The following is a 24,524-nucleotide window of genomic DNA, read 5'->3' as shown; positions in this document are numbered from 1 at the left end:
TATACCTTAAACACGATAAAAGTTCTAGTAACTGTTAAAAGACTTTACATAAAACATTTTTAAATTATTCAACATACACAGAGTACATATAAAAGTGAAATTTATTCAATTACACACACCCATACCACATGCATTCTGCACTTATTTTTGGCTTCTGCAAATGGAGATAAAAAGACAAAGGCATCATAAATACTGTAACAACATATACAAAATAGTCCTCAATTTAACATCACTATTATTTTAAAAAGTTTCATGTGCATTCATCATTCTACCACACAATTCTGACTAAATGCCTTAAAACACCTTGATATGAAAACAGTTATTGCCGTCGGAAAATGCAAAAATAGTGCAAGTAATGTACAAAGATGATATGAATATGCATGAAGTATAACAGATTGTAAGTCTCAGATTTGTTTCGATTGTCCAGCGAGATTAAACCAGTTAAGGCACTACCAAATCACCACAAAAAGAGACTTAAGTCATCCCAGCAAAATGTGCAAAAGTCATTTACTAAAGATTCTAAAGCAAACTGAAAACTTAAACATCACTTTCAGACTGACAATTAAAAACAGATAAATATAAAATACTACACACAAGCTATTGACTATTATCTCATTGCATTTTCTTTGACTTTAATTCAACTGAGCCATTACATTGAAGGCTTGCCTCCTCTGCAGTGGTTGTTTTCAGGCAAATGGGTTTATAAAGTGCTTCGCTGTTTTACATATACATGAATAACAATATGATAGTTAATCTAATACAATTCTCAAGTATTTCTCCCACCTTCATATGACAACATATGAAACCGACAGTCTTTATCATTAGGTCTGCAAAGGTTTGCCACGATTTTGGTCAACTGCCACATTAGAGCTGTACATCTGTAGCGGACTACCACACATCCAACAACGGTTCGGTGGTCACAGAGGTTTCAAATGATTACCAACTCTCATTAGATACAGCAGATAACTATCGTTTCCTCAGAATCATGCAAAAACATGCAGGATAAGTCCATCAAAACAGGATCATTCCATGTAACGTAATGAGTCTAACATCATAAGCATGTTTCTCATTCAGTCCCCAACACTGTCTTTAATGCCAAAGTACTAAGATTAAAGTTATCACTTGAAGTGCCATCATGCATTTGGTGTGGAATCAGAGGTCAGAAGCTTTACACGTGACATCTATTCAACCAATTGATTCTTTTTTCACACAGTATTCTGAACAAAACAGATGTTTAAATCAGCAGATGCTGCTTCTGTTTATATACATTAAGGATCATACAATAGAGATTTCATCTCTGTCTATTATGAAAAAGTCTTTTCTCACCTTTTTTTTTTTTGGCTTTGTAAACCAAGTATCACATTTTAAATGAATGGGTGAGTGTGAGTTTTTACTTTCATGAAATTTAAAATGGTAACTGTTGATGAAATGAGATGGGTTTGATGCATCACACACATCCTTTGGGCTGGAGGGAGGAGAGTCGCCGCTCAATACACTGTTTACCTACAGAAATGGCAAACAAATGTACATTAGAGATGAGACATAGTCCCTTTAAGGCAAGTCATTTCACTCGGTGGCCATCTTTGAAATGCCTCTCGTGCAGCTATTTCAGTCATGCAAGTACAGCTCCTATCTCTTTAAATGGGGAAACATCAAATTCCCCAAAGCTGTTCACCAAGATTACAATTACATTTCTTTTTTGAACTCACCTATGAAATCCGACAAACATTTTGTTCCTAAATGGTCAAATCATGACAAAAAGTTGCATTTTTTTAGGCCGGACCAACTAATGCGCAACATGCAGTCATAAAGCATGCTTATCAGAAAACTGCTTGTTTCTATATATTCCATGATATTATTTTCATATTTCAAATAGAAATATTTGTTACATTATAAGTGTCTGTACTGTCACTTTTGATCAATGCATCCTTGCTAAAGTATTAATTTCTTTAAAAATAAAATAAAATACAGTATATCATACCGACCCCAAACTTTTGAACGCTAGAGTAGTTGTGTCATACTCACATTTGTTGATATTGTTTATGTCTGCAGTCTCTGTAATAATTAAGGACAGGCCCTCCATCAGCAGTAAGGCCTTATGGTATCGCTCTATAGAGGTTTCTCCATGATGAAACATCTCGTCCAGCGCTGCCGTCTGCACCTGATCATATAAGAGAGGAGCGCAATTCATACTCTTTATTACAGATTAGATACAGAAATGTTTCTCCTCAAATTGTAAGAAAGCAAACATGAGTGCGTTCATACCATCTGAACGGCGTGTGTGTAGATGAGTCTCTCAGCAGTAATGTTGTTCATGCGGTCCATCAGTCTTTGCTTGCTGCTGAAGAAGAGCTGGAGTTTCTCAGTGAGAGAACGGCAGGAGTTCACACACCCCTTGTACATCTCATTAAGCTTACGTACTACTGCAAGAGCAACACACACACAAAAACAACATACCAATCAGAATGAATGTCTTAATTACAATATGTGATCACAAGTGAAAGTAAATACATTTATAAATGGTACAAAATATTTCTATTTCAACTTTCTATTCATCAAAAAAATTACGAAAAAATCTGAAAAATGTCACAATTTCGACAGATTTTTTCAGTGTTGATAAAATAAAGTTTAACCTACATTTCTTCTTATTAAAATGCCCTTGTTACAGTGAAATTATACAAATAAGTATTGAATATTAATTATCAACATGTACTTAGTTGCTTGTAATTATGCTTAATTTACTATTGTTATTAATTAACAGGGACACTAAAAATAAAGTATTACCATGATTTTTTTCTTGAGCAGCAAATCAGCATATTAGATTGATTTCTGAAGGATCGTGTGACACTGAAGACTGGAGTATTTTTTGCATTTTTGTGTGAAAGTGTGTATACAGATTCAGATACAGATATAAATTCATATAATGTCTTTGTTCAATAAATAAAATGTATATAATATTACATTTCATTAAATAATTATTGATCTTGTTTTTGCAATTAATTATGTCTGTGATATGTTGTACTCTGTGTGGGTTAAGTTGTCACAATTAAACCTGGCAGTTTAATTTCAGCTGTAAATTAAACAGTAAATCAATCACAAAAAACAAAACAATTCAGTTAAAATGCAAAAGGTGGAAATCATAATTAATAAATGGAATAAATTAAATGTATAAAACATATACATTTTTTATACATGGTTATATGGTTGCATATAACCATGTATAAAAAATACATTGAATACATTTGATATATGGTTGCATAATTTAGAGGTTTCTTGGTCCCACTTTATGTTAACTACTATGTACCAAAATTTTAATTAAATTTTGTTACAGTGCACTTATTGTGTACGGAAGAGGATTAGGGCCAAGCAATAATAAAAAAACAAAACCATCTCAAGATTAAAGTTGTTAAATTTCGAGTAATTTCACAAGTTTATTCTCAACATTTTATCCCGACTTTTTTCTTGAAATTTAACGAAATTTTTCTCATAATTTAACAAATTTGTTATCGTAATTTAACGGCTTTTTTCTCGTAATTTAATGAATTTATTCTCAACATTTCATCTCGACTTTTTTTCTCGTAATTTAACGAGTTTATTCTCAACATTTTATCTCGACTTTTTTCTCGAAATTTAAATTTTTTTTTTTTCATAATTTAACGAATTTGTTCTCGTAATTTAACGACTTTTTTGTCGTAATTTAATGACTTTATTCTTAACATTTTATATCGCCTTTTTTCCGAAATTTAACAACTTTAATCTTGAGGTGGTTTTATTTTTTTATTATTGCTTGGCCCTAATCCTCTTCCGTAATTATGTACATTCAAGTTTGTACATATTTTTAAATATATATATATTTAGCCTGCAATTAATTTCTATAATTAGATCTACAATTACACTGTTGACCCTTTCCTTAACCCACCCTTAAACTTAACTTAAACTCTGAAACCTGTCCCTAATCTTACCCGTATCCCACCTCAATAGCAGCAAAAGTGTTTTTTGCACATGTACCTTACATGTACCTTTTTTTACCTTAAAATTGATTTTGCATTAAAATTGTTGGCTGTTTTCGGTGATTATGTGCTTGGAGTACTTACCTTGTTTAACAGATCCTGATGGGTAAAGTTTGCCTTCTTTGATCCCGGCCATCGCTGTGTGTAGCGCGGAGGACAGCAGCTCGGCACACTTCATATAGAGGACCAGCTGCTCTGCAGAGCTACATACACACGTGACATCACTCACAGCGTACGTAACGTAATATCATACACATGACATATAAAACACGTGTATGTTTACGCATGATTGAGTAGTATCTCACCTCCATTCGCGGCTCAGCAGGCTGATCTGGTCAGCCACCACGCTCTGCTCTAAGAATGAGGCATCAAGAGCCATGTTCCTTTCAGTCCCACTGTCCTTTGTTCGAGCGACCTCTGTGATACAGTGGGAAAAGGCTAGAATGAAGCGCAGTCGGCTCAGCAGGTCTGTATGCCCCTCCTGTGGAGAAGAAGCGGATGGCATTTTCAATATACTGGTACACAAGCGTTTTAGTTCTCAATTGTATATAATGGCCAGCTGACTGACTGTATTTTTCATACATAATGTATAGCCAAATTATTTTACCTCCATAAGTGTCTCTTCTGGCAGTTCAGGTGGCACAAATGCCACACCCTCACTGAGGTTTGTTGCCATGGCATCTGTGTAACCAAAGCGCATGCTGTCAGGTGATCCGTAGGCCTCGTGCAAATGACCGTAGGTCCAGCCAGGGCTTGTTGGACTGGGAGTGCCCACTTCAACAGGAGATGAGGTGAAATGAAAATGCATTGTGAGTCTATCAGATACAACACGCAAATACAATACTTGTGTTTCAATCTCATTAAGTAAAATAATGGAAATTTCACCTGAGAAGCGTCTAGGTCGAGTAGCGTGAGGAGGTGTGTATTCGAATTCAGGAGAGCCCAGCATGAACACAACTCCAGCAGGACTGCCTGAGCCTTGCTCTATGCCATCACTGCCACAAGGGGGTGCTACAGAGATCAGCACAATGCGTCGTTTTAAACAGCAGATACACTAAGAGAAGTGCCTGATGCCATGTTTTTAAAATATTATCAACGACTATGATTAACTATTAATTAAAAAGGTATTATCAAGGCATAAGATAATTGGCGCTGTAATACCTATAGCTTAGTTATAAACTTTACACATACAAGACTGTACATGGTTATTATAGATAGTTTTAAAAGCATTTCTTAAGATATACCTGTAAACCTTTGTTTGAAGAAATATACAATTCCCACAATTCTGACCAATGAATTTCCATAACATTTCAATGACCAGTCTCATATACGTCATAATAGGGATAAAAATACTATCGCAACTCCTGTTTCATGCCAACTTTAAAGCTTGTCTTTTGTTTAGTGGCTAACATCACAGTTAGCATGAGCTCATACCTGTTGTGTCCATGGGTTTCTCTGAATTTAAGCTCTCACAGCTGCCCCTGTCAAGTTGATGTCCGAACACAGCCTTCAGCAGCTTATCTGAGAGACGGCCGGTACTTAATGACCTAAAACACAAATGACCCATAAACACAGCTCTAAGGAACAAACTCATCTTCCAGCAATCATATCACTGCAGTGATTCCAGTGCTGATAATGAAATATAACTTATCATCACTAATATGTCACAAACTTTTTTTACCCAGAACTAAAGCCTTATTGACTAATACCTTTTGACCGTGTCCCTTCTTTCCGCTGGCCTGAGAAGTGGCACACGGGGCCCTGTAGTCGGGTACTGTGCCAGGTCTTTCAGGTCGGACATGGTCTTGGTTCGGGCGGTCAGGCCTCGCTGAACCAGCGCCGTACTTGGAGTTTGACCAGAGACGGGCCTCCGATACAAATCCCACTGAAATGAAAAGTAATCACTTATATATTTTACTGCTGTTAATTGATTAAAATATTAACTGTGATTTATCACACATTTTTCTGTAATTAACCACAATTAATTACACCTAACATTAAAAGTTAATATATTTTTTATATTGTAATACATTTTTTTTTTACACTGAATATCCAAATTAATGTAGACACAACAAAGCCTGAAATGATGAAATTAGCTATTATAACCATTCAGCATTACAGTATTATTGAAAGACATAATTTTTAACATTTAATAGGGTGAAAAATAAACATTATATTTTATTATATATACATTATGCAACTTTTAAGTGAACTTAAAACAATCTTCGTATAAACCAATTATAATAAATGTCAAATTTAGCTGTGCCTTTAATATAGTGTGGTTTATATAGTGTATATAGTAATAATGATTTGTCAAAAGTTTGGGGTCAGTAAGATTTTTTTGAACAAAGTTTCTTATGCTCACCAAGGTTGCATTTATTTAAAAAAAAACAAAAAACAACAACAACAACAACAACAACAAAAAACAGAATATTAAGAAATATTATTACAATTTAAAATAACTATTTAAATATATTCTTAAAATGTAATTTATTCCTGACATAGCAAAGCTGAATTTTCAGCAGTATTACTGCAGTCTTCAGATCCTTTGGAAATCACTTTAATTGCTGATTTGCTGCTCAAAAAACATTTATTATTATTATCAATGTTGAAAACAGTTGTGTGTTTGAAATAGAAATCTTTTGTAACATAATAAATGTCTTTACATTGTTTTTTTTTGTTTTGTTTTTTAAATAAATTTAATGCATCCATGCTGAATTAATTTCAATAAAAAAATAAAAAATAAAAAAAAAATCATCTTACTGACCCCAAACTATACCTAAACATTTGGTCAAATACTCAGTTGAATAAAGTAAACATGTATTATATTTATTTCTGTGTTGAAGTCATTACAAAATCTAATGACTTGCTCCTCTATATTGTAGTATATATTGTAACAGTTACTCACTCTGTGCACTACAGATTCTGGGCTGTTCCGATGACCCCTGAGTCTGTGGGTCAGGGTCGGGTCCATGGTCGTCAGGTCAGTGAAGAAAGGATAGACCTGACCAGGCCGCTGATCTGAGAGACAAAAAGAGACAGAGGAAGTAGGGAAGTCGGAACAACAAGGCTTACAAAAATCAAATTAATATACAGTGAAACAGGTATTTTACCTGCAGCATTTAACCCTGTCTTACTGCCAACAGGCTGGGGCTGACTAGGTGTTTCAGGAACATTTCCCACTGAAAAAACAAAAAACAACAGGTTAGCATTCTCTATTTGATCTACAAAAACACATGGTTTCCTCACCTTAGACTGATGAATTTACAGCAATGTAATATATACTATTTTATAAATATTTTTAATTAGCTTTATTTTCATATTTTCAGTTCATAGTTTGGTCATTTTTATGTAATATTTCTATATAGCTTTAATTAATTTTTATTTCAGTTTTAGTATTATTTCAATTTTAGTACCTCAACTTATTTTATCTCAGTCAGTCATTTTTAATGTTTAAGTTTTTCATCTAATATTTATTAATATTTTATTTCGGATTTATTTAAATTATTGAAAACTTTTAAATAGTAGTTTTAGTTTAAGTTAACATTTACTGATTTCCATGACTTTCCATGACCTTTCCAGGTGTTTGTAATTAAAGTGGTGCGGATTTTTAAAAATTATTTTGATTCAGACGGATATGCAAAAGAATCACTAAGACATGTCTAAAAAAAGTATTGAAAATACCTAACTAAAAAGACAAATTCATTCACAAATAAGACATAATTTTGGCATGCAAGCAGATGCTCTATTCTACACACAAGCAATTTGAATTAAATTCATATTTAACAACAGAACATAACTGCAACAGACTGCAAATGCAGAATTGGGCCGCAAGGTGGAATATATTTTTATTACCTTTCCAGGCTTCAAAAACTACTTTAAAAAGTACATTTTAAATATTACATTTCTAAACTAATAGAGTGTCTTGCTCTATTAGTGAAGTATGCAAATCAAAACACAGCTCTGCAGGGAACTGATTTCTTTACCCTGTGGGGAAGGTAGAAACGGTCTGGATCCTCCTGTTTCTGGAGAAGCCTTGATTTGCCCACATGTTGGAAATCCATTTGAGCAGCAGTGATGTACAGGTGTTGCTGTCCTGAAATAACAAACAGAGCTTATGTGCTGATGCATGGGGCATTCAGAAGCACATTTATGTATTCTTATGTCAGAGAGAGAGAGATATAAAGATGAACCCAACCTGTCAGACACTTGTAGATTCTGCTCCATCCTGTGGTAGTTGTGTTTTTGTGTCGGTACGGGAACAGGCACAGACTGAGCGTAACTACTGCCAAACACCTCCAGAGGCCTAGAGAGAGAGGGGGGTGGGGGGTGAATGATTTGCATGTCATATGCAGACACATACATTTAAACCATTTGTTCCCTGGTGATCTGTGAATTACTTTCATCTCTAGAATTCCTGCTTTCTCCGGCCAGCCAGCTGTCTCTCACTTCACAAATGCAAACAAAGGCTATTGTTTAATGTGAGATGCTCGCCTTCAGAGAGAGTGTGTTTTTTTACAGTCTCTGCTGTATTAAAAGCTAATCTCCATACTAATGCACACACAGTACCTGGAGGGGCTTGGGGAGGCTCTGACAGACGGGGAGGATGATGGGGTTTGACCCACACAAGCGGCGACACCCAGCAGTGAACTTCTAGAAATAGTACACATACATAGTTATGCCATTACTGCTATGATATTAAACCATCCGCTGGTTATATAATAGAGACCAAGGGTTTTCAATATTTTAGATGCCATTCCACAGACCCCCAAATATGATCATCAACCTCATGCAACCACCATCCTAAAATTTAAAAAGGTAGGTGTATATTATAATGTTTAAAGACCCAGTTTATACTAATTTAAATTAGTGACATATTGTAGAATATTATTTGGAAAATATTGGATTACATTAAGTTTTTTCTACTTAATTTGATTCTGTACAGTTCAGATATTTTAATTCTGTACTGTATTTTTATTTATATCTAGTTTCAAGATTTTGTTGTATGTGCATATCTGTATATATATATATATATATATATATATATATATATATATATATATATATATATATATATATATATATATATATATATATATATATATATATATATATATATCATTATTTGATATTGTACTCCTGAGCATGTTTTGTATATTTGTATTTGTATATCTGTTTTTATACTTCTGTGTATTTGTATCTGCATTTGTTTTTATACTTTTATTTATAGTCTTACTTTCTGCATTAATTAAATCCTAGTATTGCTAAACAAAAAAGAAAATAAACTTCAAAACTTTTTTTTATTATTTATTTAAATGTTTTAATATAAATTATTTAATTAATAATATATATTAATATATGATCTAATTTTCATATTTATTTTAATCAATTTTTTTATTATTTGTTAATTTTTATATTTAATCTTATTTTTTCATACAACATATTTTTTAAATGTTTCTGAAAAAATCTATTGCTCATAAAGGCTTTGCCATAACAGGAATAAACTACATCTTAATATATATATATATATATATATATATATATATATATTTTTTTTTTTTTTTTTACCCATTTCACAATATTTCTTGTTTGTACTGTATTTATGATCAAATAAACGCAGCCTTGGTGATCATAACAATCTTCTTTCAAAAACATTAAAACATCTAACTAAACCCCAAATGTTTTAACAGTTTTGTATAAACGTGCATCTTAACTTGTCTTTTAACAAGGTCATGAATGCATTAGATGACAGACACAGATGTTTAAAAACTGCATTTGAAAATTTGTAGAGAACATGAAACATTATACTCAAGTCATTTTTGCTATCATGACTGTAAGGTCTTCATTCTTTCATTGCACAAATGCGTCAATGCATAAACAGACCTCTTCACAGAACCATTGGTCAAAAAGTCAACTGACTCCCTTGAAATTAATATTCATGACACGTGACATACTGGCAAGCAAGCAAACCGTTATGTTAAGTGAAGAAACAAAATGCATGCACATTTGTTGTGTAGGTTAGTGTTGAGAAGCAAGTCACATGTAACTATATACACTATGTGTGTGGCCCGTGTCACTTTAACCCTTAAAGTATTGGAAAAATGTAAACTCACTCACCCGCTGCGCATCAAACTGTCCTGCCCTTCTGCTGAGACTAGTTCACCTACAAGAGTGATCAGATTGAGATGTTGTATTTGTGCAAATAAAGCAGTTTTGTTTGTTACATAATCCAAAGTAGGTCAACAAGTGCGAGGGCTCATCTTACTGGTGAACTGAGCCGGCACCATTACGAAGTCATCGGACTCGGAGGAAGAGGAGTCTTTCAGCAGGGAACCTGGAGACGGTGTGGGGGTCATTTGAGGGAGGGCCCTCGGAGCTTCAGTGTCAGACTGTCAAGAAAAACTTCATATTTACACTACTGTTTAAAAGTTTGGGTCAGTAAAACTTCTTACATTTTAGAAATAAGCCTATGCAAGCTTGTTTCCATCACGAAATAAAAAAATATATAAATAAAAGGTAATTGTCACCTTTTATCTCACAATTCAGATTTTTTTCTATTGCATGATATAAATTCTCAATTCCTCAGTATTGCGAGGAGCAAAAAGTCACAATTGCGAGGCGTAACGTCAGAATTGTGAGATATAAAATCGCAATTCCAAGAAAATTTTGGATGTGAGCTCATTACTCCAGTCTTCAGTGTCACATGATCCTTCAGAAATCATTCTAATATACCGATTTGCTGCTCAAGAATCATTTCTTATTATTATCGGTGTTGTTTTTTATTATTAAATTATTTTTCAGGATTCTTTGATGAATAGAGAACAGCATTTATTTTTTAAAATGCATCCTTGCTGATTAAAATTAATCTTACTGACCCCAAACTTTTGAATGGTAGTGTAGCTATATCGTACTCCATACATTATATATAGAGCAAGAATATCACAATACACCCCACATGCACTGTTACTGTGTTACCTGAGTAGGGGTGAGGCGAGAGGTTGAGGAACCGCTGCTGGAGCTCACAGAGCCAGAGCTGGGATAGGTGGGCATGGGCACTGGAGAGGCTAAGATAACAATGAACAGATGTAAATGTTACTGTAACCAAAGCTATAGCAGATTAGTCTGAAAAAGGTAATGTACATCATAATCGTACATTTCTTCATGGATGTACTGGCCTCCAAGAAAGGATGGTGGAAAAAATGATCTGAAATAGACAATAATCACGTTTTAATAATCACTTCCTGGGAATTATATTTTGTCAAACTATGATTTCTACAGAGTCTTGTAAAGTCAGATGTGTGATTGTATGTGTCCACTGACCAAAGTCCATGCGTTCCCTGTGGTTCCTCTGCAGCAACCCAAGTAGAAGGTGTCTTAGGTGGCTGGAGGTTTCGCGTGGAATACTGGGAAAAGCATTTTGGTGCTGTGTTAGTCACTGACAGAAATCACAACCTTCACAGTGTGCATGTTTATATTCTTGTGCAAGGGCCAGAGTAACTCTGTAATTGACTAAGTATAAAAGTGATACTCATGAATGCAAACATTGCAACAGTCTTGTTAAATAAAGCTTTACTTTTAAAGAGGGAAAGGAATGACAGATGGAAGAGAGAAAAACATTGAGAGTAAGAAACCGGTTCTACTGCATTCAAAACATGGATAAAAATGAACTGCGGTTGTTTACACTAGTGTTTAAAGGTTTGGGGTCGGTTTTGCCAATGTTTGTGAAAGAAGTTTCTTTCTATGCTGATCTGGTGCTCAATTAACATTTCTTATCATTATCAATGTTGTTTTTTTATTATTAAAAACAGTTGTACTGCTAAATATTTTTGTGGAAACATACATTTTTTCAGGATTCTTTGATGAATAGAAAGTTCAAAAGAACAGCTTTTTCGAAATAGAAATCTTTTGTAACATTATAAAGTCTTTAATGTCACTTTTGATCAATTTAATGCATCCTTGCTAAGTAAAAGTTACTTTCTTTTAAATTTACAACACCAGAGACCTTTGAACCAGCATAGCACAAACTAAACCGGATCATGCTGATTGATGACCAACATACAGTCCTCAGGGTCACTTACCTGGGACTCAGGCTCCGGTTTCTTTCATAGAACTGCCTCAGTTCCTGAGGAGTGTTTGCCTGGAAAAAGATTGTACAAAGTTAATTATAATGAGGTCAACACAATTTCTCAAATTCTTTCTCTAATCAGTCAAATCTAGTTAGATATAGATATTGTTGGTTCAATTAACCACGCAAATCTAGTTTGATAAAGATATTGTTGGTTCACTTAAAACTATGCACTGCCTGCCTGCCTATGCACTATCATAGATATTTTTAGACTTGATACTGGACTATAGTTTGTTGCGAGCAGTATCACATGGCTTTACTACATTCTCCCTTTTAAACTCTGGCTGTTTGGGGTGTAAACATTTGTTCTAGATCTGAAGTTAAATTTTAGACTAGAGGGACTGTCTACAGATCATAAAGGCTTTCTAATGGCAGCAGGAATAAGCACTAAAAGTAATATTTCCATGCAGGATGAGGTAAACAATGGTTAGGATAAAGATAACCGATCTGTTCTGAATGAACTCAGCGACTCATCTTGACCCATCTGCAGACTGATATCAAATTGCAAGACTGTCAGAAATTCCGAATGCATAACCAACTCTTTCTGAAGCCTAAAATATGAACCCACAAATAGATACGGTTTTGACCGTGTGCTCAGATGGGGCTCACATGTTAGCTGTGTGGAAGCTGTATGAACAGAGGTCAGTTTAACAATACATGATGGCACATGCATCACCTTTTCAGGATTAAGTACTATCAGTGACTGTTATGAACTATAATGAACTAATATAATGACCAGCCTGGAGCAATATTCAGAGGAAGTACTGCAGCAACAAATTACACAAACATGCATTTTTATTTTGCAATATGTTCATCACAAAGAAAAAAAACTCCCTGTTCTGGTAGTGCAAACAGAGAGGTGCCGCCCATATGAGTGGGCATGTGTGTATGTTTGGGTGTGAGTGTTTGTTAGTAAATAGGAGGGTGTGTTTAGTTGCAGAGGCATATGGTTATGTTTATCAGTGAGAGATGTCACAATCATGTTTCACACTCTGCAGGGCATAAATAACCAAGGGTGCCACACAGCTGAGCTTTCGCAATTAAATAGTTCTAGAACGATCAGGACTGACGTAGTCGAAACTCACACTGTGTGACATTGCTTGCAATTCTTGATTAATATACATTACCTTTAAAAAGTCTGGGGTCATTAAGATTTTATTATCTTAATATATATATATGTTACTTGAGCACAAAATTAGCACATTTTGATTATGTGACACTGAAGACTGTGCCTGACTGTTTTTAAATTGTAATAATCTTTCAACAACATTACAGTTTAAAAAAAAATAATCTTACCATCCTTGAGCTTTTGAATGGTAATGTATTTCTTTGTTTTCTTGCATTAGCAGAATTTTAGACCTAAAACACGCTAAACGTGGTAAATTTCTGCTAATTTATTCAACAATCTCATATTGAATTTGTTCTTTGTGGTTTAGACATTCTTCTGAGGAACAAAAAGCATTTAAAGGGATAGTTCACCTAAAAATTCAAACTCTGAATTCATGTACTTACCCTCATGTTCTTTCAAGTCTGAAAGACTTCAATGAAAGATTTTCACTGAATAACTGTACTGTACTGAGACATGAAGGTGAGTAAATTATCTTAATTTTAATTTGTAGTAAAGGATTTGGTTACACTTTGGTATGGGGAACACATATTCACTATTAACCATGACTTTGCCTCAAACTCTTAACTTACTGCTAATTAATAGTTAGTAAGGTAGTTGTTGTAGTGGTTAAGTTCAGGTATTGGTTAGGATTTAAGGATGTAGAATATGGTCATGCAGAATAAGGCATTACTATATGCTTTATAAGTACTAATAAACAGCCAATATGCAGGCTAATAAGCAACTAGTTAAAAGTGAAAATTGTTCCCCATACTAAAGTGTTACCAAGGATTTTAATTTTGGGTGAACTATCCCTTTAAATTGATCCACATTGTTCAAAGAGAAAGCCAAAAAATATAAAGCCCAGAATTAAAGAGATAGTTCACCCAAAAATGAAAATTTGAATTTTTTTTACCTCTAATACACCACTATGTCCAACTGCATTCAGCATTCGCTTAGTAAGGTCTGATCGTGCTCTGACAGCGGAAGTGATGTCTCGCTCTCATTGAAGTATAAGCGCGAGACATCACTGCCATTGTCAGAGCGCGATAAGACCTCACTAACCGAGTGCTGAACGCAGTTGGATATAGTGGTGTATTAGAGGTAAAAAAAATTCAAATTTTCATTTTTGGGTGAACTATCTCTTTAATTCTGGGCTTCTCTTTAAATACTGTTTGGTTTCTTGCACAAACCGATCGTTTCATGTTTTAGGACATCAATGTGTCGTCACAAGCCGCAGGGTTTAATTTGGATGTCTAACCAAGTTTTATTTACTCTTATAGTAGAAGTTCCCATTCACTCGCATTATTTGACTGACAGAGGGCAATGGTTGGAGTTAAAAATCATAATTTGTGTTCTACTGAAGAAACAAAGTCACCTACATCTTGGATGCCCTGGGGGTAAAGCAGATAAACATCAAATTTTCATTTTTGGGTGAACCATCCCTTTAAAACCATGACCACAGAAACATCCACAAATGAACAGAGAGAGAGAGAGAGAGAGAGAGAGAGAGATGTGACTGTGCATGCGTTGGGTTAAATCACACTTGTCTCTTTGGGTCAAACTATTAGTTGTTTTTGTGCTGGTGTGTGTATGTCACTGACCTGAAATGGGGCTTTGCCAGTCAAGCACTGGTAGATGATGGTCCCTACACTCCATAGGTCAGCTTTGGCATCATAATTCTGTGACATGATGACCTCAGGAGCCTGTAATGATGAGCAACACAAGTAGTACTCAAAAACATAGAGTAAATTATACAGAGAATGTCTGAAAATCAAATACGTAGCTACTTTCCTGTAGGGCTGCACAATTAATTAGAATAAAATTGAAATTGTGTTATGGTTTAGTGTGATTATAAAATAAATCACTAAAAGCTGTGAATTAATTAAACAGATACATGCACTGTGTGCGTCAGAGTGTAGTGTGGCACTGTGTTCTTTTACACTCAAGCAGCTCATGATCCAGTGATTTCAGCGTCTCAGCACAACACGGGCCAACATATTCCACACTTGTAATGAGAAGTGCTTATAAACCAACTGTTGCCAACAAAGGAGAAGCTTTAAAGTTACCATGAATGGACAATTCTTGTTTCTTATGGAATATTGCAGTATTTATTATAAATGAATTATCTGTGCACATAATTTTTTTATTAATGTGCCCTTGCCATCTTTGGCCCTATTTCCAGATGCGTTTTGGTCTATCGGATCACAAGTGGATGACGCTAAATACAGGTGTAAAAGGGGTGTAAAACGTTTTGAGCTTGTCTATTTTTTGACTACTACCAGAGATAGTCAAAAACGCACTGGACCGGATTGCTTTCGTAGAGCAAACGCTCATGTGGTCGAATGTGTTTGAGCAACGCAAAAGACCGCCTACTCTCCACATACTGAATACGTAAACATTATGGGAAGCGCGCTAGCCAGATGGGATTTTAACTTTGTCGGTTGAAGACGCAACTTTGGTTTGAAGACAAAAAATGTACCAAGCACAATGTTCTCTCATCATTCCTGATTTCTAACATGCACTCACCACGTTCGGCCGGTCTTGTGTCTGTCAGAGCAGAAACGAAAGCTGATGCTCTCCGTATGTTTTTCCGTCGTCTCCGGGCACGTTCATTTGTAAATTGTGCGAGATAATTTTGTCCAGTAGATCAAAAGATCTGAAAAAGCCCATACATTTACCTGTCCATAGACCCTCTGCTCAAAGAAATCAGGACAGAAGTGGTTGAAAATGGACAAAAGAGACGGATTAAAATACCAGGTATAACCGGGTATATGTTTCCCTCGTCTACTTGTGATCCGATCGACCAAAACGCATCTTAATACCAAGTGGAAACAGGGCTTTTAATCAAAATAACTTCCCTTTCCTCTTGCAATGGCATCTCTTCTCCGATGACGTGTTTACTTGTGCTGGACAACCCGTCACTCATGAAATCACAGCGATAGCAAACCACTACCATAAGAGTTGTGCAGGGATGACATCAAAACCCAGAAGACTAATTCGCCCTTGAGATTTTCCTATCTTTTTATTTTTTTTATTTTTTTTAAGTTTTTCAACTTATAAGTAAAATATAGACTGTGATATTATCCAGTTACTTATAAGGAACATATGTTTAAAGAAAAAAAAACAAAAAAAAAACATAATAGCTTCAGAATTTGCCTTTTTTGAGATGGTTATGTCTAATTTATGTTGCCGAACAAAATGTCCAAGTATCATACTACTTTTTAAAATCACATTTTAAATCAAAATTCCAATTAGATTTTTTCCCTAATCATGCAGCCCTTTTTCCTGAACATTTGGATAATACAGAACATGAAAGTTTTGAAGTCAAGCACTCACCATGTACATTGGAGAGCCACAGAGTGTGGCAGCCATCGTGTTTCCCTGCAGATAACGTGCAAAGCCAAAATCAGCTAAAGAGAGAGACAGAAAGGAGAATCAGTGTATGGTGCTAAGGACTACATTTAAGAGCTTGTTTTGGTAGTGAAAGATAGCACACGAATGTTTACAGCAAGTGTCTTTTAGTTGTTTGACTTTACACAGCTGTGTAGTGACACACAGTGTCTACATAACGCTCGAGAGCATACAGAACAACGTCGTAAACACCTAAAACAAACCGCAGTCATAACACAAGAACAAAAACACCACAAGCAACCACTGCCAAACCTGATAACTCAAACTTACAGTCTCATAATCAGTACTTTGACCCGAAGCACTCACCCAGTTTGATGCAGATGTTGTTGGGGTTGGCCTTGCGACCTGTGTTGTACGAAAGGAGAATGTTTTGGGGCTTTAGGTCACGGTGAATGATGCCTTTACTCCTTAAAACACTCATGGCTCCCGCCAACTGCTGCAGTAACACACGGATCGTGTCCTCGCTCAGAGAGCCTTTAGCTATGAAGGAAAAGTTAGGAACAAACAACTGATTTCATTATGGTTTACTACTTAAAGGATTATTCTGATGAAAACACTTTGAATTGTGGGATATTGCATCATTGTTTACAAAGAGTTAGCGATCCATCAAAAACAAAAAGTCCAGCTGCCATCCACTTCCAAAAACCCCCTTCTCCAGTGCACCTCATTCCTTCCACTCAAAACATGCTGGTTTCATGAAGTCTTATTTTTAGCCTCTATGTTTTTCCACTCCAGGACAGGGCAGATAACAGACTGGCAGGTGAATGAGGTCAGGCACTGGTTTGAGTTTCAGCAGGGGATCTTGGTGTTGTGCCAGAGAGTCTGTGGTAAGAGGTGACCGGGTGAAGGCAAACACAGCCCCTGATGAGGCTGGCATGGATTTAAAGCATAACAATGCTACAAAGTCTTATGGCTTAAAATAGAGTGGTCAACGCAAACATGGTAAATATAGACACGCTGGAATGTTTATGGTTAGATGAAGGTGTATTCGAACCCAGACGGTGTCTGTGTGTGTGGATGAGACCACTTCCAAAGAGACTCTATTTGTGGCAGCACATGTGTGAAACTAAGCTATTCTCAGAGGTCCTGAATTATCTTTCTGAGGAACGACCGGAGTTGTTTGTTTGGTGAATATATCTCTGCATTTTCAAGTTCAAGTTCAAGTTCAAGGCTTCAACCTTTGAGAAACAGACCTTAGTCTTAAAGGGTTAGTTCACCCAAAAATGAAAATAATGTCATTTATTACTCACCCTCATGTTGACCTACACCTGTAAGACCTTCATTCATGTTCGGAACACAAATTAAGATATTTTGGTTGAAATCCGATAGCTCCGTGAGGCCTCCATAGCCAGCAATGACATTTCTTCTCTCAAGATCCATTAATGTACTAAAAACATATTTAAATCAGTTAATGTGAGTACAGTGATTCAATATTAATATTATAAAGCGACGAGAATATTTTTGGTGCGCCAAAAAAACAAAATAACGACTTATTTAGTGATGGTCGATTTCAAAACACTGCTTCATGAAGCATCGGAACTTTATGATTCTTCTATGTTGAATCATGATTCGGCCTCACTGAGTCATCGGATTTCAACAAAAATATCTTAATTTGTGTTCAGAAGATTAACGAAGGTCTTACGGGTGTGAAACAACATGAGGGTGAGAAATAAATGACAGACTTTTCATTTTTGGGTGAACTAACCCTTTAAGTCCTGTCAATAATCTTAGAAAGAATTCACATCCTTTTGTGAATGCGCAAGATGATGATGAAGAAACAATGCAAACAATTACAATAGATCATCCTGATATATATAGCTGAATTTTAGAGATATAGAACATTTAGGTTTGCAAAAAGGGATAGGGATTGAACAGGGTTATTATCGTTCACTAAAACTAAAACTAATAAAATGATTTGTTAACTGAAATAATTGACTGGAAAACTAAAATAAAAATACATTAAACATAACGGTAACACTTTAGAATAACTCACGCTATGAAGCATTAGTTAAGCATTAGTAAATAGTCAATTCATCATTTATAAAACATTAATAGACATTAGTAAGCCATTTATAAATACAGCTATAAATGCTTTGTTCTTGATTTATAAGCATATCTATAATGAGTTTAATAATTGTATTTTCATACTTTATTAATGATTAATTTATCATTTCTAAATTATGTATTTCATTATTCACAAACCAGTTATTTAGGAGTTGTCAGTGGTTCATAAGATCATTTAGGAAGTGTGACTAAATGATTAATACAATATTTAAATGTACATTTATGCATCTTATTATTTAGACATATAGCATTAGTTACTCAGTGTGTTAATAAATGCTTTATTAACATATTCCTAGTGTCAAAACTTCCACGGTACTAACTTTAAAACATTAGAGAACAGCAGTGCAGAAGATCACTGAACCTTTAAATCTCATTTATAAAAGCTTTACAGAGCATAAATAGTCCTCACTTTAGATGAGCTCACAAAAATAGTTAACTGACAACTTCTAAATGTTTTATAATTACCTGAATTAATCATGAATTGCAGTAGGAATGTGTGTTAATAAAACACTAAGTAACTATTACTATGTGTCTAAATAATAAGATGTATAAATGAATGTTTAAATAGTTTATTAATCATTTACTTACACTTCCTAAATGAACCACTGACAACTCCCAAATAACTGGTTTGTAAATAATGTAATACTTAATTTAGAAATGATACATTGATTATTAATAAAGTATGAAAATACAATTATTAAACACATTATAGATATGCTTATAAATCAAGAATAAAGCAATTATAGCTGTATTTATAAATACTTACAAATGTCTATTAATGCTTTATAAGTGATGAAATAACTATTAACTAATGCTTAACTAATGCTTCATAGTGTGCAGTTATTATAAAGTGTTACCAACATAACTAGTAATTCTAAAAAATAATAATAAAAATGACAAAAGTAATGAAAACATACAAAAAAGCTCATTCGTATTAGTATTAAAGTATTAATAAAAGTATAAATAGTACCAATATCTCTCTCTCTCTCATATATATATATATCTATATAAGTATGAGCAGTTATTGAATATATATTGACCAATATTGGATATTCAGTTGTTAATGCTCATTTCCAATATTTTTACAATTGCATGATTATTTTCTCCAGCTTGAAATCTGTTATGTTGCATATTTTTTTTATTTTTGATAGTCTTTGGGCATATTTTACAGCACCTTGGTCAAAAATCATTGTTTTTAATTGGTGTTATATAAATAAAGTTGACAGACATTATACAAATTAACTTTGCCATCTTCCAACTTTCACTTTAAGATAATAACTGTAAAAACACTAATACTTTAGTAACACTGTTAAATATATAATCTTCATCAAATCTCAAACTGAATATCAATTTGCATGCAGTATACTATGTTAACTAGTAACTAATGTTGTGATGTCTAAAATTACTTATGGGCAGTATTTTAATTCTTGATGCATCTGAATTTATTTATCTACAGCATACAGGTTCAAATGTTTGTTTTGTTATGGAGCCTCTGTGCTGCTCCAAAGTGTGTAAAGATTCTGCATAAAAGCTGCGCTAAAATATGCCTGAAACTGGCCAAAATACGTAAACCAAGCAGGTATAACAACATGGAAAAATTAGACACCTCTTCTGTAACAATAGTTTAAAAAAATATCTTAATTAGCTATATTTAGGGCCTTATTTGTGTGTTCACAACAAGGACAGATACAAGGCACACATAATAGTGAAAGACATATGACATATTGAAATGAGGTTAGTGTACTTACAGTGTAAATACTCTGCTAGGTCTCCTCCATTACAGTACTGTAAAATGAGAGAGTCAAACACTGTAAGTGTACATCTGACACAAAAAACTCTCATCAGATGATAGAGTAAGCACAATAACACCAGGGTTTCAAATGACTTTATGCTGACAATAATAACACAGAAGTGTGAATTAAGCTTAGCATAAAGGACATCCTGCAAGGGACGGTGAAATTTGACCTCTGATTTTTTCCTCTACTTCACACGAAGTCTATTTTGAGGTTTACAGTGGGTATGTGAATGTGCAGCATGCCATCTGGACTCACCTCCATGACAAGATAGACACATCCCGATATCTCCTGCAGACAGAGACATGTGGCACACAATTAAACATTTACAAATGATTATATGCAAGAAAGACCCAGCAGCGTGCCATATGACAGTCATGGCACGAACTCCTCATTGTCTAGATCAGGACAGGCCTCTGGCTGGTCACACAATGAGTCACAGTTGACTCATCATACAAAGCGTACACTTACCTAAGCCTTCTATCAATTGTGTGTTATTATAGCATGTGCTTGCAAGCAATACAAATCACAACACGCGTCAACATGACAGGTTTTAACTCTTTCAGATACCATGGGCTGTGAGAAACTTTTCCGTCCTTATGTTTTTATGCTAATCAGCACACAAAATAAATTCACATTGAGTGCAACATAATGCTCTTCATTGGCCAAATCATGACCTTTGAGAGCCTCTTAATGTGCACAAGGAGTGCATAATCAAACCCAGTATGGATTCTAGGTGGTTTGTTACCCATTCATGCCAATGAAATTCAATGCAGAAATTCTGCTCCTGAAAGGATTAATGGAGCTGATCAATATGTCCACACAGTGCAAGTGCCATGGTGACCAGTTATAACTGAATGAGGTATTTACATGGCCAACTTGTTGTGTAACAAAAGTCCCATTTGGCCAATCTCCATGCAGTCCCTGCGTGTTACAGCAGTCGGGACAGAATCAGGAGGTGTCATTACCCACAGCTGACTGACAAACAGATCAGCAGCCGGCCGGCGTGACAGAGCATTGGGAGGAGCGTGTTTTAGTAGTCGACAGCGCGTGTTTAAATAACATATTACATGAGCAAAAGAACTTTCATGTTTTATAAAAGACAACAAACCCTTAAGCCTTCAAAGTTGTGTAACAGCTAATTTTATAAGTGTGACACAATTATTGTGGATAAAGGCTTAACTTTAAGCTTCCTGTGTGTGTGTGTGTGTGTGTGTGTGTGTGTGTGTGTGTGTGTGTGCAGAATCAATGAGAAATGAAACCAGGCCATCAGCGGTAATGCAAAGTAAACTAGGTAGAACCTAGCCCAAGGCTATAGACCACACACAGGGCAAAATACACTTAAATTATCTTCTCCAGACATATTTACAAGGCCTTAGAGAAGACTGTCAAAACATTATGATCCATCAGCATACAATAAAAAGGTGTTTCGCAACAACAAAAGACTGAAACAACAGAAAGCTTAAAACAAACATAGTTAAACTCAAAGCTGTTCCACGGCAGGTTTCCATGAGTGCGGGATGGCGCAGAGAGTTGGGTTTCACTGACTAAGCATAAGTGTCATTTTCTTGTGCTATTGTTCAGCGCTCATGCAGGGCAGCAGCCGGCCACCTGGTGCACATTGTGCTGTCAGGTGGATCCAGTGCTTGGGGGCTGTCTGCTGGACTAACCCATGAAAAATGCTGTAAATGCTGCCCAGATGGAGATTAGACTGATATTGGAGCCAATCAAAGGTGGTGGTCGTATAATCGCAGGCTTGTTTAGCATCAAATGCTCCGGTGTCAGCCCTAGCAATGCGTGAGATGTAATGGAGCGAGCATGAATTATTAGTGTGCATTCACTGTCAGGTCATTCTCTAAGGATAATGTGGTGAGAGGCTTGACTATCTGTGTAATTCAGTTAATTCAGCTGCAATTCGTTTAAAACTTACCATTTAAAAGAGCAATCTGGGACTAGATGCCTTGTGTAGTCGAGTATACTAGTATATATGTATAAATATTATATATATATATATATATATATATATATATATATATATATATAATTCATTATTTAATTTTGATTTGATTAATACTTATTGTCCTTTTATCTTATCATGGTCTTTTAACAATACAAACAATTTGAAGTAAACCTGTTATACTTCCTCCAGGGCACAATACCACAAGATGGAAGGTGTAACCTACTGTGTTAAGTTTCTTAAGCTCTCTACACCTGAGACAGCCACCTGTCATCAGATAAGCTCAACTGCCTGGATTCAAGTCCTCTATTCATTAAGATACATTGATAAGGGAATCCTACATCAGACAACGTCTGTTCTGTATGCAAATTTTAGAGACAGTCGGTTAAAAGGGTGAGCTGGGCTGGCAGGTGCTAGCTAATACGAGCACAGGTGTTAGGTGTATACTTCAACAGACAGACATCTGTCATGGCTGCCATTGTGCCATAAGCCTTTTGCCTGTTTATTTTTAGTACTTTTGCCACAAGAGGCATTTGAGATTTAGTTGGAGGGTTTATCAGTTTTATCTGCCTTTCACAGAGCCCACTTTGAACTCACAGAGATGGTTTCACTGTTTCTGATGCAAGATACTGCAACATGAAAACATTACTCATGGTGAGTCAGATACAGGCTACATCTATTCACCATGGCTGTCTGACTGCTAATAAACAGTGCGTGACATCACTGGGCGGGATTTAACGTTTAACCAATCAGATGAAGGGAACTGCACCCACATTGTCAACACTAAGCCATGCGAGATTCGAGTTATAAATATCTTCAATAACATGGAAAAAAACTTTGTTTTAATAGATTAGAAACCACTTAAAATAACATAGTAGCCTTAGACATATATCCCAAATTACTAAATTCCCCCGAGTTACAGCAATAGTAAACAGATACATACCTGAAAGTCCAGTAAACTGACAATATTCTCATGTTTCAGCTCCTGGTAAAAAACACAAACACACACAGGTTTGTATTGCTATCTTAGTAAGGACTTTACATAGGACTTCCACTGATTTTATATCAGGTCAATGAAATTTTCTATCACCTAACCCAACCCCTACTTAACCTACACATCATGTGCACATTACTAAATTTATATTAAAACCTATTTTGCCTGATTTATAAGTTTTTGTAAAAAATAGTGAGGACCAGTCAATGTATTCCACAATATAAGTGAGGACATTTGGTCCTCACAAGTATAGTCAAAACAAGTACACACTACATTAGTGAGCAGAACTTATAGATGTAATGCTTCTATAAAGAACTGATGACATTTGTAGCTTTGATATCAGTAGCTAAACGTCACTAGCCCATAGCAAATATGTAGAAGAAGCCCTTTTCGACATTTTTAACTATATTTATGAGATAAACGCACCCAAACTCACCTTTAATATCTTGATTTCTTTTCCTAGGAGCGACTGTGATTTGGCGAGATTTTTCTTGTTAATGCATTTCACCGCGACCTCAAAATCATGTTTCTATGGATTAATAGATCATTTTACTTTATGACAGTCGGGTAGAATGATTATTTGCATATTCTGTTAAGGACAATAGGCAAACTTACCTGTTTATGTCTTCCTCTGAACACCACAGCAAAAGCGCCGTGTCCTATCAGATCTTTCCTGTTGAACTCGTATTTTCCAACGCTTTCCATGGCGTATAAAGTTGAATGCAGCTCAGTAAATCCACGGGTGAGATCAGGGTGTCAGGGATCCGTCTGTGCGCCGCGGATCTCTACAGCACAGAAGAACTGGACCCGTTTATCGCTTCCCATCAGCTGCTTCGCACCAAAACAACCTGACACTTCGGTCATGATCGGTATTCGCTACCTTCTTGTTAATACACACAAAGTCACTGACATATTGATGATTCTTTGTTAAAACACTGTTATTGTCACCACAAAAGTGTGCTAAATCAGATTCGGAAACAGTCAGAAGTCGGTCGTGACGCCTCGGCCGCGCTTGTTTTGTTTGGAAACTGTTCTGCGCACTTTCCAAACAAAGCTTGAACT

At 35.4% G+C, this 24,524-nt stretch overlaps 1 protein-coding gene across 1 annotated transcript; it reads right to left on the bottom strand.

The window, feature by feature from the left end:
- Window positions 1–83: 83 nt before the first annotated feature.
- Window positions 84–24,524, bottom strand: ulk1a (unc-51 like autophagy activating kinase 1a). The gene is made up of 28 exons (XM_067395109.1): window positions 24,078–24,524; window positions 23,899–23,991; window positions 23,412–23,453; window positions 20,770–20,802; window positions 20,467–20,503; window positions 16,961–17,134; window positions 16,580–16,653; window positions 14,845–14,946; window positions 12,089–12,147; window positions 11,331–11,413; window positions 11,164–11,214; window positions 10,986–11,074; window positions 10,276–10,399; window positions 10,128–10,173; window positions 8,580–8,663; window positions 8,209–8,316; window positions 7,997–8,106; window positions 7,124–7,192; window positions 6,919–7,031; window positions 5,720–5,895; window positions 5,445–5,557; window positions 4,896–5,021; window positions 4,618–4,784; window positions 4,316–4,491; window positions 4,095–4,213; window positions 2,266–2,423; window positions 2,026–2,161; window positions 84–1,503 (listed from the first exon to the last, which is right to left on the bottom strand). The coding sequence occupies exons 1-28, from the start codon at window positions 24,165–24,167 to the stop codon at window positions 1,448–1,450; spliced, it is 2,808 nt and encodes a 935-aa protein (XP_067251210.1). The 5' UTR covers window positions 24,168–24,524; the 3' UTR covers window positions 84–1,447.

The sequence above is a fragment of the Chanodichthys erythropterus genome, chromosome 9 (genome assembly GCF_024489055.1).
Source record: "Chanodichthys erythropterus isolate Z2021 chromosome 9, ASM2448905v1, whole genome shotgun sequence".
Classification (NCBI taxonomy): Eukaryota; Metazoa; Chordata; class Actinopteri; order Cypriniformes; family Xenocyprididae; genus Chanodichthys; species Chanodichthys erythropterus.
Note: the sequence above shows the minus strand (reverse complement) of the source record. Positions and strands in the feature narration are given on the sequence as shown.

Coding starts and splice junctions, on each gene's coding strand:
- ulk1a (XM_067395109.1), bottom strand. CDS start 24,167: ATGGAAAGCGTTGGAAAATACGAGTTCAACAGGAAAGATCTGATAGGA. Junction 8,317..8,579: donor GCCTCCCCAAGCCCCTCCAG/GTACTGTGTGTG, acceptor CTCTCTCTCTAG/GCCTCTGGAGGTGTTTGGCA. Junction 5,896..6,918: donor CAGAATCTGTAGTGCACAGA/GTGAGTAACTGT, acceptor TTTTCATTTCAG/TGGGATTTGTATCGGAGGCC.